General features: G+C 48.4%; 1 protein-coding gene across 1 annotated transcript in view; it reads right to left on the reverse strand.

Annotated features, from left to right (window-relative positions):
- Positions 1–3304: 3304 nt before the first annotated feature.
- Positions 3305–13658, reverse strand: part of VPS9D1 (VPS9 domain containing 1) — a 92773-nt gene continuing 82419 nt past the window's right edge. Inside the window, exons 14-15 of the mRNA XM_082270233.1 lie at positions 6208–6312; positions 3305–3572 (exon numbers count right to left, since the gene is read on the reverse strand). Of these exons, the coding sequence (XP_082126359.1) occupies positions 3473–3572; positions 6208–6312 (205 nt within the window). The 3' untranslated portion in view covers positions 3305–3472. The remainder of the gene's footprint in view (positions 3573–6207; positions 6313–13658) is intronic.

The raw sequence follows: 13658 nt of genomic DNA on the forward strand, positions 1-13658 counted from the left end.
GTAACCAGATTCCAGAATTAAGAGTTAGAAACTGACACCTGACTGAACTGGTTACTAGCGGGAACAACCTCTTGTCCCTTTCATTTTGAGCCTCATCTCCAATGATAAAATAGTAATTTAAAGGAGAACACCAGCCGGGACCCACCCAAACAGTTTTATATACGAGGTGTGTCTAAAACATTCGGTGAATGGCACGATATTGCGACGGTAACATGGGCCAGGTGCGTGCGCAAGCACATGGCTATCCAGAGACACGTCAAGAAGCGCCACCTAGTGTGGGGTAGACATTACCATCAGGGTATACCCGCTAGAATGTAGTCAGTATGAGAGGTAAGGTCACAGTGCAATGGAGCAACGAGTGAACATCAAGTTCTGCTACAAATTGGGGAAAAGGGCGACGGAGGCGCATTAAATGTTGGTGCAAGTGTACAGAATGGAAGTCGTGAGCAGAAAATGAGTTTACTACTGGTTCAGATGGTTTTTGGGATGGGAAGGAAACGACTGAGGATGAGCCACATTCGGGTCAGCCATCGACAAGCAGAACCCCAGACATGATGGAGCGAGTGCAACAAATACTGGCAGGAGATCATGGAATGACTACCATTGATGGAGGAGGAACTGGGAATTAGCTGCACATCATCGTTCATGAAGATTTGGGTAAGCAGAAGATCTGGTCCCGGACAGATGAACAGAAAGCAAAACAGATGGAAATCTCTGGAGATTTCATTACAACGTGTGACCAGGATCCATCCTTTCTGCCAACCATCATCCCAGGGGATGAGACCCGGTGCTACCAGTTCCATCCGGAATCCAAGCGGCAATCAATGGAATGGTCTTTACCATCTTCCCCGCTACCCAAAAAGTCACCTGCAAAAGTCTGGTTAAGACAGTAGCATAATGAATTCGTTCCAGCGGGTCAAACTGTAAATGCCGCATTTTATGAGGGCGTTTTGCAGCTTTTGCTATGACGCATCCGCAGAGCTGCCCAGGACTGGACATGAATGTTGCTGGACGACAATGCGCCTGCGCACTGTATGATCCGTGTGCACCAATTCTTGGCTCAGCATGGCGTTTCTGTTCTCCATCATTCACCGTACTCCCCTGATCTGGCGCCTGTGGACTTTTTTCTGTTTCCCTGCCTGAAGAGCGCCATGAAAGGAGCGTGTTTTGCGGACGTGGTGGTGATCCAAGAATGTGTGATAGCGGTTTGGGTTAGAACTAGGGTTAGGGGTTAGGGTTAGACAGAGGAGACACAGGAGAGGGTTTTGACTCAGGAAATGGGTCATGGACCCACCCCAAAGGTCAAAGGTGTGGCCTCAGGTCAAAGGTCACAGCTCCACCTACTGTTGGACACAGCTGGTGGCGGAGTGATTCCTAAAGAGGCCTTTGCTGACAGTTTCTAGAAGCTTCATGAACGTTGCCAAGATTGTGTTGTCAAGGATGGCGATTATTTTGAAGGCCAAGAGGTCAGTTTTCTGATACACCCAGGTTTTTAGACACACCTCGTAAAACCGAATTACAAGAACTTGTCATTCTCTGATGGCGAGATCCATAACACTTACAAATCAGGTCCCCATAGTGGAGGGCACATTTCTGATCAAAGTACCCTGCCAATACGGGGGGGTCACAAAGAACTGCACTGTATGGCTAGCCGCTGTCCGCGGTCCCCAGAAACAGGAGGACAGGCTTTGATACCCACTTTTTCATAAGGTAAACAAGTTTTGTTTCTACGCAATATGTTTTGCTGCAGTTCTCCTTTAAATTGCCTTCAAAGCTACTTCTCTGCCTAGAGATCAGTGGGCATCTTTCATGAGTAACGGGGGGGGGGGGGGGGGGTATAAGGTTAGGGGGTATAAAACTGAGCAACAGGTGTGCCGAGGCAACTGTAACAGTTCCATGCACAGCGCACCACATGGGAATAGAAGGATTATTAGGGATTTAGTGGTTGCAGCCTTGACAGGTCACTCCTCATAGTCAAGCTGGGGCATCACTTTATTTTCTGCATATTTTGAGCTATTTCTAAATCTGCAGAAATAAAACATATTATAAGAAGAAAGAAAAAATATATTGAAAATTACTTCTAAAAATACTGTAACAATTCTAGGTTAAAGCTTATTAAGGTGGAACTTTAGTCAGAAAACGAAGCCCTGCTTGATGACTTCAGGTTGGTCTATTTTGCAGGTATAGATATGTAAAACAATAAAGTAGAACTTTACCAATAACAACTTGATAAAAAATAACGTTCTGTAGCGAGGAACATCCATTCCACATTAATAATTCTGTTAACTAAATGAGTGTGTGCTGTAAATTACCTCCAGAAAAGAAGCCGGAGCAATGGTGGAGGCAATTTGCAGCACACACTCATTTCGGTAACAGAATTAATAATATGGAATGGATATTCCTCACTAAAGAACACAATTTTTAAGTTGTTATGGGTAAAGTTCCGCTTTACGATTTTTGTGATTGGATTTACCTCTACTTTAAGACTTGTGCAAAGTTTAGCCATGCAGTTTCCTTTTCAAAGCCTCACTTAGGCCAGAATACAGAGACTGCCATTAAAAATAGGGACAACAAGAAGGAATATAATTTCGCCCATCTAACATAATTCAGCAGCACCCCTGATAATAGGACCCCCAGCACCCCAATCTTCCAGCAGTCACCCATCACCCACCATGCTGTAACCAGGGAAGCCATCAGAAATTTTTGGGCCCCTTACACAGCTTTAGACCTGGGCCCTTCCGGGCCTGACAACCAACATTCCCCAGGGCCATCTCGCCCACTCCACCCACTAGACACCCCACCGAGTTCTTCAGTGCACCTACTTTAGTTTGAACATTCTTACATGAATCCATTCCAGCAAAGAGACATCTCCATATATTCAGCAAAGAGACAGCCCAATCCTGCAAAAAGAAATTCCAATCGAGCAAAGAGACACCCCAATCCAGTAAGAGACATCCCTTCGGCTGCATTGGCTTACTCTGCAGCCATCCTGCTTTAGCAATTGCTAGTTACTACAGCAGCAACAACTCAATCTCGTTGGTTGGGCCTGGTCCCCAGGCCCCTCGGGACGCCTGGGCCCCCTCCATGTGCATGGGCTATCCCCCCCTGATGGCTGCCCTGGCTGTAACTAGCACACTGAGTTACCTAAAGTGCTGGAACTAGTTGCCTATGATGTCCCTGTCTATACTGAGTCCACAACCAGCTGCTAATCATCAATGCAATGTGACCTTCTGGAATGCAGGAAAAGGGGCTTTAAAAAAATGTTTTTTTCCAAAATGAAGGTGGTTGGGAGGACTTCCAGGTTCCGTTGCTCAGTTCTACACCCCCTGTAGTTTTCAGTTTCACATTAGTGGGGGGGGGGGGGGGGGATTGACCAGTGTTTGCAGTTGGCTATATTTACATGGATAAGGTGCAATATAAGGTTTGGCCTGTCCTCAGGACTCCTTATAACATAAAGCAGCGTATTGGCCCCTCAGATAGCAGGCGGTGATGGGGGGACCGGAAGAGTCTCTAGATAAACCAATGCACTCTGCACTGAGGTCAGACAATATCCTTCTTCTCCGATCAGATACCTGAGGAAGAGAAGCACAAAGTGACACTTCGAAACAAGGCGTTATAAAGTCCAACAGTAAAATAACAGCTGTATAGTAGAACAGTAAAATAACAGCTGTATAGCATGATAGGAGGAGGTGACCACTTTTTGCAATATCGTATAACGTTTATATTGGTCAGGCAACGCACTGACACCTTTGCTGCCATTGTGCAATGTGCTGGGTGTTCAGTGTGACCCTGCGCCTTTAACCACTTGCCGACCGCCGCACGACTATCTACGTCGGCGGTCAGCCCCTCACAGGCAAAGTGACGTAGGGCTACGTCACTAGCTTGTGAGGGTCTAGGGAGCGAGCGCGCGCCCCCGGAGGCGCGCTCCCGCTCCCGAGTGGTCACGGACCCCCCCGCGCGTGTGACCGGCGGACCCGATGTCCGCCGGCCACTCTGCGATCGGCGGGGGAGAGGGAGAATGTCAGGCAGCTTGTGTAAACAAGCCACCTGTCATTCTCCTCGCTGTATGAGAGCTGATCATCTAGATCTACTATGTAGATCCGTTGATCAGTCTGCATACAGCTGAAGCCCCAGCCAATCACAGTTAGAATCACGCCCCTAGGGACACACACAGCCCCTCCCTCTGAAACAAAGTTAACCCCTTCACTACCAGTGTATTTTTACAGTAACAGTGCATATATATAGCACTGATTACTGTAGAAATGTCACTGGTAACCCCAAAAGTGTCAAAAATGTCAGTCAAGGGTCCGATCTGTCCGCCGCAATGTCGCAGTACCGCAAAAAAAATCGCAGATCGCCGCCATTACGCGTTAAAAAAAAAAACAACAAAAATGACAAAAATCTTTCCCTTAGTTAGTAAACACAATAACTTTTGCGCAAACCAATCAAAATACGCTTTTTGTGATTTTTTTTACCAAACATAGGTAGCATAAAACAAATTGGCCGAAAATTTTAAAAAATTTTGATTTTTACATTTTTTTTGGGGGGAATTTCATATAAAAAAAAGGGAAAAATATTGCTATTTTTGCAAAATGGATGCTCTTTTTTTGTTTATAGCGCGTGATCAAAAAATCGCACAGGTGATCAAATACCGCCAAAAGAAAGCTCTGTTTGTGGGAAAAAAAGGACGCCAAATTTGTTTAGGTACAGCGTCGCACGACCGCGCAATTCTCCGTTAAAGTCACGCAGTGCCGAATCGCAAAATACCCCCTGGTCGGAATGGGGGTAAAATCTTCCGGGGCTTAAGTGGTTAAGGAGGGGTGGGCTCCCTCCAGTCACCTGTCCTCCATCTATCTCATCAGAATGCATGTGCTCTCACTGTGGAGACTCTTTAAAGGTAGAGTTAGGGACTGCAGATATCAGGGTGCCTTGGCGCGGCCTGCAGCTTACGCATGTATTTGTAAATGTGTGCAACCAAACCCCTGTTTTTAACGCATACTGTTAGGTTAATTTGGCTGGTTGGTAAGTAGTGACTGGAAATCCCTTCGTTTTTGATATGTATAGCATGATAGTAAAATAACATCTGTATAGCATGATAGTAAAATAACAGCTGTATATCGGTCAGTCCTGACCCCGGGTGACAGCTCTGTGGGTGAACGAACGATAAGTTGTGACAATCCTTTGCAGCTCTCGGCTTGCAGTTCTCAATGAACTCTCTCAGTGCTGCGCAGCTCCTGCAGAAAATGTGTATTTATGTATTTATCATCAGTAGGCAAACATACAAAATCAGCAGGGGGTCACATACTTTTTCCCTCACTGTATTTAGTGAACAGAGAAGGCTGTGGTGACCGGGTCTCTTGTTTGTACAAATGATGATTCTTAGATACATTTTGTAAATCTTCCATTTTTTCCAGACCGTCCTCCAATATCTGTGGGTGACTTCAGGGAATTTTACCTTCATTAGAGAAGGCGGTATGAAGAAAAGTTCCCAGCAAACAGATCAGAGAAAGGGAGAGCAGAGAGCAGAGAGCAGATGTGGTGGGAAGAGAGCAGAGAAGGGGAGAGCAGAGAGCAGATGTGGTGGGAAGAGAGCAGAGAAGGGGAGAGCAGAGAGCAGATGTGGTGGGAAGAGAGCAGAGAGCAGAGAAGGGGAGAGCAGAGAGCAGATGTGGTGGGAAGAGAGCAGAGAAGGGGAGAGCAGAGAGCAGATGTGGTGGGAAGAGAGCAGAGAGCAGAGAAGGGGAGAGCAGAGAGCAGATGTGGTGGGAAGAGAGCAGAGAGCAGAGAAGGGGAGAGCAGAGAGCAGATGTGGTGGGAAAAGAGCAGAGAAGGGGAGAGCAGAGAGCAGATGTGGTGGGAAGAGAGCAGAGAGCAGATGTGGTGGGAAGAGAGCAGAGAGCAGATGTGGTGGGAAGAGAGCAGAGAGCAGAGAGCAGAGAAGGGGAGAGCAGAGAGCAGATGTGGTGGGAAGAGAGCGGTGAATGGAATGGAGGGAGACGGCCGTCTGCATATTTAGCTCAGGGAGATCTCGCCAGACAATAAAGCTGTCACAGCAGCAGACATGTCACCCGGGCAGATAAAAGTGAGTGACATTACAAGGGCAGAGCGCTTCCCGTTTATTAATTAATGGCAGGGCACAATGCATGACGCTTACATAAACTGTCATATTAAAGTATATGGCGGGCGGCACAGGCAAGGCGTACTCACCCCTCGTATATGAACTCCTCCAGTGCGGCGCACTCTGACACCAAGTGGGACATTCCGCTTCTCAGAATCACAAAGGCCAAGATGGGCAACAGGTCATCCGCGCCGCTGGAAGAAAGGTCAAAGAGAAAGCGTGGTGAGCAGCTGGACATGGGAGACAATCGGCTTACAAAGAATCTTTAAAGAGGAACTCCACTTTTATTGAGAAAAAACCCCTCCCCCTCTGGGTGATCTCTGTACATTGCAGGGATTTTAAAAACTTTGTAGCACATTCCTACCTCTTGTTATTCTGAAGAAATATCTTTTTCTCTGTGTCCATGTGCAGAGATGTGAATGGGAGTGACTTTATAATTATCAGCTGCTGCACCTGCAGGGCTCGGATGAGGAAAGTGTCAGGGTCTGCCTCCCTTCAGACATGATTTCCCTTTGGGAGGATCTCACCACAAATGGTCTGAGAGTCCAGATCTTCACTAGAATTAGGGAGGTGGACTCAGACTTTGAGAAAAGATGGGAAGATAATATACAGCAGTGTTCTCGTAGTCAGTGGTGTATTTAGGTTTTGTGCTGCCCTAGGCCTGACTAAACTTGTGCACCCCCTAATTTAAATATGACCCACCCCTTCTTGTAAAGGCCACACCTCTTCCTGTTTATGACCCGCCCTGTCATTTGTAAACCACAACCACAGTCTATCAGTGCCCATTAGTGTAGCCTCATCAGTTCCCATAAGGTCAGCCTCAACAGTGCCCATCATCATACCATCATATCATACCAGGAGGTAGCAGTATGACCACTTTATGGGGGTGTCAGACTGACTTGCCTCCTGGACCCTGCCCCCCAGCCCAATTCGCCCTATAAGACTGATACTATACTAAAAAAGTGTGTAGCGCAAGCCGTCAGGGACTCTTTTTAGTGGGGGAGGCGGGAGGAGGCTGTTTTTTTCTTGTGCGTGGTCCAGCTTTTTTGCTGCCCCCCTGAAAAGTGCTGCCCTAGGCCTGGGCCTTGTTGGCCTAGGCCAAGATACAGCACTGCTCGTAATATGGTGATAATGTTGATGGATTATTATGAGAAACAAATGGTGCAGATTAATCAGGACTTAGAAACCGCTCTAGATTCCCGATCCCCTCCTAGACAGAAACCTCAGGTAGTATCTAAGGAGAAGGAGATATGCCAGTCCATTGAGAAAGGATATACAGTATCTCACAAAAGTTCTATCTTTTCATGTGACAACACTGAAGAAATGACACTTTGCTACAATGTAAAGTAGTGAGTGTACAGCTTGTATAACAGTGTAAATTTACTGTCCCCTCAAAATAACTCAACACACAGCCATTAATGTCTAAACCGCTGGCAACAAAAGTGAGTACACCCCTAAGTGACAATGTCCAAATTGGGCCAAATTAGCCATTTTCCCTCCCCGGTGTCATGTGACTCGTTAGTGTTACAAGGTCTCAGGTGTGAATGGGGGGCAGGTGTGTTAAATTTGGTGTTATCGCTCTCACTCTCTCATACTGGTCACTGGAAGTTCAACATGGCACCTCATGGCAAAGAACTCTCTGAGGATCTGAAAAAAAAAGAATTGTTGCTCTACATAAAGATGACCTAGGCTATAAGAAGATTGCCAAGACCCTGAAACTGAGCTGCAGCACGGTGGCCAATACCATACAGCGGTATAACAGGACAGGTTCCACTCAGAACAGGCCTCGCCATTGTCCACCAAAGAAGTTGAGTGCCGTGCTCAGCGTCATATCCAGAGGTTGTCTTTGGGAAATAGACGTATGAGTGCTGCCAGCATTGCTGCAGAGGTTGAAGGGGTGGGGGGTCAGCCTGTCAGTGCTCAGACCATACGCCGCACACTGCATCAAATTGGTCTGCATGGCTGTCATCCCATAAGGAAGCCTCTTCTAAAGATGATGCACAAGAAATCCCACAAACAGTTTGCTGAAGACAAGCAGACTAAGGACATGGATTACTGGAACCATCTCCTGTGGTCTGATGAGACCAAGATAAACTTATTTGGTGTCAGATGGTGTCAGGCGTGTGTGGGGGCAACCAGGTGAGGAGTACAAAGACAAGTGTGTCTTCCTACAGTCAAGCATGGTGGTGGGAGTGTCATGGTCTGGGGCTGCATGAGTGCTGCCGGCACTGGGGAGCTACAGTTCATTGAGGGAACCATGAATGCCAACATGTACTGTGACATACTGAAGCAGAGCATGATCCCCTCCCTTCAGAGACTGGGCCACAGGGCAGTATTCCAACATAACGACCCCAAACACCTCCAAGACGACCACTGCCTTGCTAAAGAAGCTGAGGGTAAAGGTGATGGACTGGCCAAGCATGTCTCCAGACCTAAACCCTATTGAGCATCTGTGGGGCATCCTCAAACGGAAGGCAAAGGAGCGCAAGGTCTCTAACATCCACCAGCTCTGTGATGTCATCATGGAGGAGGGGAAGAGGACTCCAGTGGCAACCTGTGAAGCTCTGGTGAACTCCATGCTCAAGAGGGTTAAGGCAGTGCTGGAAAATAATGGTGGCCACACAAAATATTGACACTTTGGGCCCAATTTGGACATTGTCACTTAGGGGTGTACTGACTTTTGTTGCCAGCGGTTTAGACATTAATGGCTGTGTGTTGAGTTATTTTGAGGGGACAGCAAATTTACACTGTTATACAAGCTGTACACTCACTACTTTACATTGTAGCAAAGTCTCATTTCTTCAGTGTTGTCACATGAAAAAAATTATAATAAAATATTTACAAAATGTGAGGGGTGTACTTATTTTCAGGAGATACTGTATCAAGCACAAAAAATAAAATGTTGGATAGAGATCAGATGGCATATGCAACAAATCAGGTATATAAATGGGGTATCTTTCAGAACAGGGGGCATTTTGGTTCCAACTGGAAGGGACTTCAAAGTTATGAGGAGAGCAGTCAATCTGAATCTGTGGGCTCATTTAGAAGAACATCAAATAGGTCTGGAGGTAGGGGAAGGGGACGGAGTCACCATAAACATGGGGGTACATATAAAAGGAAAAATCATGAACTTGAGGATGAATTTCATTCTCAATCTACAACTCTAGATATTAGAAATGAATAAACAGTGAATGAACAGAATTCAGGCACTTCATCAAAGAACGAGGTATCACCCGTAAGAGGCGCAGACATAGATCTAGGGTCCAACCAGTGGCGTAGCGTGGGGGGTGCAGGGGGGGCCAGCCGCACCGGGCACAACATCTGGGGGGGCGCATCTGTAGTGTCACTCTGTCTCTCTGACTCTGACATACACAGTTCACACACTGTCTGCGGCTGCCTCCATCTTTAGGCTGGGAGATGTCCAGCGCGGCTGCCCTATGGATGAAAATGGCGGGTCGGGACGGGGCTGGACTGTGCCTCACCTGTCCATTGGTGTAGGGTGGGGTGGTGTTGCAAGCCAAGCCCCGCCTATGCCCCCTCTCCTCACTGCTCAGTCAGTTTAGCAGCCTGGCGCTGTCACAGAGTGGGTTTTTTTTTTAATCGCCTGATTAGAGCCAGAGGCTCTAATAGGCTTCAAAAAAGGGTGGACCCGGGGCGCAGAGCAGTGAGGCCGGAGCCCACCCATTGTGTGACAATAGCGAATGAAAATTCGCTATTGTCACAAGGATCCTCCTCCTGGCCAATCAGGAAGCAGGTCTGAGACCCGCTTCCTGATTGGCCAAAGGCGAACTCATGCCATTGGCCGAGGAGGAGGCAGGGGGACTCGAGGAGACGCGGAGGACTCAAGAAGATGTGGGGAACTGAGGAGAAGCCGCCGCTGCAAGTAAGTCTCTCTGCAATGAAAGGGGGCATGCTGGTCTCTCTGCATTGAAGGGGGGCATGCTGGCCTGTCTTCATTGAAGGGGGGCATGCTGGTCTGTCTTCATTGAAAGGGGGCACGATGATCTCTCTGCATTGAAAGGGGGCACGCTGGCCATTCTGCATGGAATGGGGACACGCTGGTCATTCTGCATTGAAAGGGGGCACGCTGGTCATTCAAACTTGTATTTAGATGAATTTTACTTTAATTACATCAGTATTTTCATAACAAACAATACATGTGCTTAGGGGTAAGGGTTTCTTTAACTAATCTAGTGGAAGAGACTCGAGTGCTAAAATCCCGCGGGTTAGGGGGCGCAAATTACTTGCCTTGCCCCAGGTGCTGACAACCCACGCTACGCCACTGGGTCCAACAACCAACATGAAAGTCCCCAACATGGTGGGAACCCAACATGGACTCTCGACCCCTCTCCCCAAGAAATACGGTCTGGACATTTTTGTCTACAACAAGGAAGACTTCAAAATAATCTCTCCAGCATTGAGTTGTCAGAGCCTCAACTATCTTATCTAAAGGAGGGGCCCAACTCACAATGGAGACGTCTGTTGTAATTAAGGACATTTATTTGTTCGCACGGAAGTTCATTTTACATATGATGTATTACAAAAAATCTATTGGACATCCATTGGGGTCTTTGGGCGATTGGTCGGACCTTACTAGGAAAGAATATCGTGCTCTAAGAGACCCAACTGACCTATGGGAAGAGGGCCACACCAAGTCTGATGAGGATCTTGCAAATTCGATGCTGGAACTGGCTATGGAAGCGGATGAAAGATGGGAAGATTTCCCAAGGATGGACAATAAACGGCTTATATAAAGGATCCGGTACGTTCCTCCCCTTGGTAACAGTACCAGCGGTCTCCATCTTTGTTACGGGGGGAGATGAGGCAATTAAAGAGGAGCTATACTGTCAATGACAATCCTAACAGTAATGAAAGGACAGTCCTTTGTGAACGGAGACTTGATTCCAATTTGGTAATCATGACTGCCGACAAGGGGGGAGGGGGGGGGATACAGTACTAATGGATAAGGGGAAGTATGTGGATATGTATAAGAAAATATTGAACAATTTGGATTGGCATGTACCTATCCCCCCATTAATAGGGCAAGGCGACAAAATAAGTAATTTTTCTCCTTCACTGATGTGTGCTGATGAGGCTGCACTGATAGGTGGCATGGATATGCTGCACCGATGGGCACTCATTGGGGTCACTGATGGGCACTCATTGGGGTCACTGATGGGCACTCATTGGGGTCACTGATGGGCACTCATTGGGGTCACTGATGGGCACTCATTGGGGGTCACTGATGGGCACTCATTGGGGGTCACTGATGGGCACTCATTGGGGGTCACTGATGGGCACTCATTGGGGTCACTGATGAGCACTCATTGGGGGTCACTGATGGGCACTCATTGGGGGTCACTGATGGGCACTCATTGGGGGTCACTGATGGGCACTCATTGGGGTCACTGATGGGCACTCATTGGGGTCACTGATGGGCACTCATTGGGGGTCACTGATGGGCACTCATTGGGGTCACTGATGAGCACTCATTGGGGGTCACTGATGGGCACTCATTGGGGTCACTGATGGGCACTCATTGGGGTCACTGATGGGCACTCATTGGGGTCACTGATGAGCACTCATTGGGGGTCACTGATGGGCACTCATTGGGGTCACTGATGGGCACTCATTGGGGTCACTGATGGGCACTCATTGGGGTCACTGATGAGCACTCATTGGGGGTCACTGATGGGCACTCATTGGGGGTCACTGATGGGCACTGATAGGTGGCACTAATGAGCACGGATATGTGGCATTAATGGGCACTGACTGGGGTCACTGATGGGCACTCATTGGGGGTCACTGATGGGCACTCATTGGGGGTCACTGATGGGCACTCATTTGGGTCACTGATGGGCACTCATTGGGGTCACTGATGGGCACTCATTGGGGGTCACTGATGGGCACTCATTGGGGTCACTGATGAGCACTCATTGGGGGCCACTGATGGGCACTCATTGGGGTCACTGATGGGCACTCATTGGGGTCACTGATGGGCACTCATTGGGGTCACTGATGAGCACTCATTGGGGGTCACTGATGGGCACTCATTGGGGGTCACTGATGGGCACTGATAGGTGGCACTAATGAGCATGGATATGTGGCATTAATGGGCACTGACTGGGGTCACTGATGGGCACTCATTGGGGGTCACTGATGGGCACTCATTGGGGGTCACTGATGGGCACTCATTGGGGTCACTGATGGGCACTCATTGGGGTCACTGATGGGCACTCATTGGGGTCACTGATGGGCACTCATTGGGGGTCACTGATGGGCACTCATTGGGGGTCACTGATGGGCACTCATTGGGGTCACTGATGAGCACTCATTGGGGTCACTGATGGGCACTCATTGGGGTCACTGATGAGCACTCATTGGGGGGTCACTGATGGGCACTGATAGGTGGCACTAATGAGCACGGATAGGTGGCATTAATGGGCACTGACTGGGGTCACTGATGGGCACTCATTGGCGGTCACTGATGGGTACTCATTGGGGTCACTGATGGGCACTGCTGGGGCTTTACTGTAATCAGGGCTCTGATAATCAGTGCCCCGATTACCTGTCCTAGTCATCCCTTCAAGGAGATGCTGCTGCTCTCCTCACCACACATTCTGACAGTGTGAGGTGAGGAGAGCTGATAAACGGCACTTCCGTATTTACATGTGATTGGACACAGCTGATCACATGGTGGTTGCACCATGTCCTGGGAACATAGTGCGGCTGTGATCGCCACGCTGCGTGCCCCCCCCCCCCCCCGGGCCCTAAGAGAGCGGCCATTTTGGGGCGCCCTCATAGGATGTCATCCCAGAACGAGAGCCGCAGAGCTCCGCCGTCATTTGACAGCGTGTGGGAAGTGGTTAAGAGGAGGAGCTGTCATTTGAAGGATCGGAGTAATCACACAAACATGGGATTCGGACCTCGGCTTGAAGAAAATGTTACTGATTGGACCTCGGTGAATTTTAATTCAGTACCCCGGATTTATAATATAAAGAACAAACAGAAGGAGATGGAACACACAGCAGAGTCAGGAATTATGGCGTTAAAGGGAGTATAGAAGAAGCAATGAGCTGAACTCAACCCAACAGGCTCCCGCCAGGACCAAAATATCATTTTAACCAGTTCCCGACCTGCCGCCTATTTACTGTGGCGATGTGGCTCTCTTGTGCAAACCGATGTAGGGCTACGTCGGTTGCAAGCAGGGAGCGCGCGCGCCGCCGGCGGCGTGCTCCCACCCCCATTCGGCAGCGGTGAAGCTGATGCACGGGTAAGACGGCTCTGATTGCCAACTGACACCCGCGATCATTCCCTGCTGAGAGAGAAGGACGGTCGGATGTTGTAAACACAGCCGACCGTTCTATTCCCTGGAATGATCACAGAGATCCTTCTCTATAGGAACACAGGTCTCTATGGTCATTTCACAAGCCCCACCCCCTACAGTTAGAATCACTCCCCTAGGCTCACATTTAACCCCTTGATCACCCACTAGGTTAACCTCTTCCCTGCCAGTGTCATTATTATTTTATATATTTTT

This window comes from Pelophylax lessonae (assembly GCF_965119305.1).
Source record: "Pelophylax lessonae genome assembly, chromosome: 10".
NCBI classification, from domain to species: domain Eukaryota; kingdom Metazoa; phylum Chordata; class Amphibia; order Anura; family Ranidae; genus Pelophylax; species Pelophylax lessonae.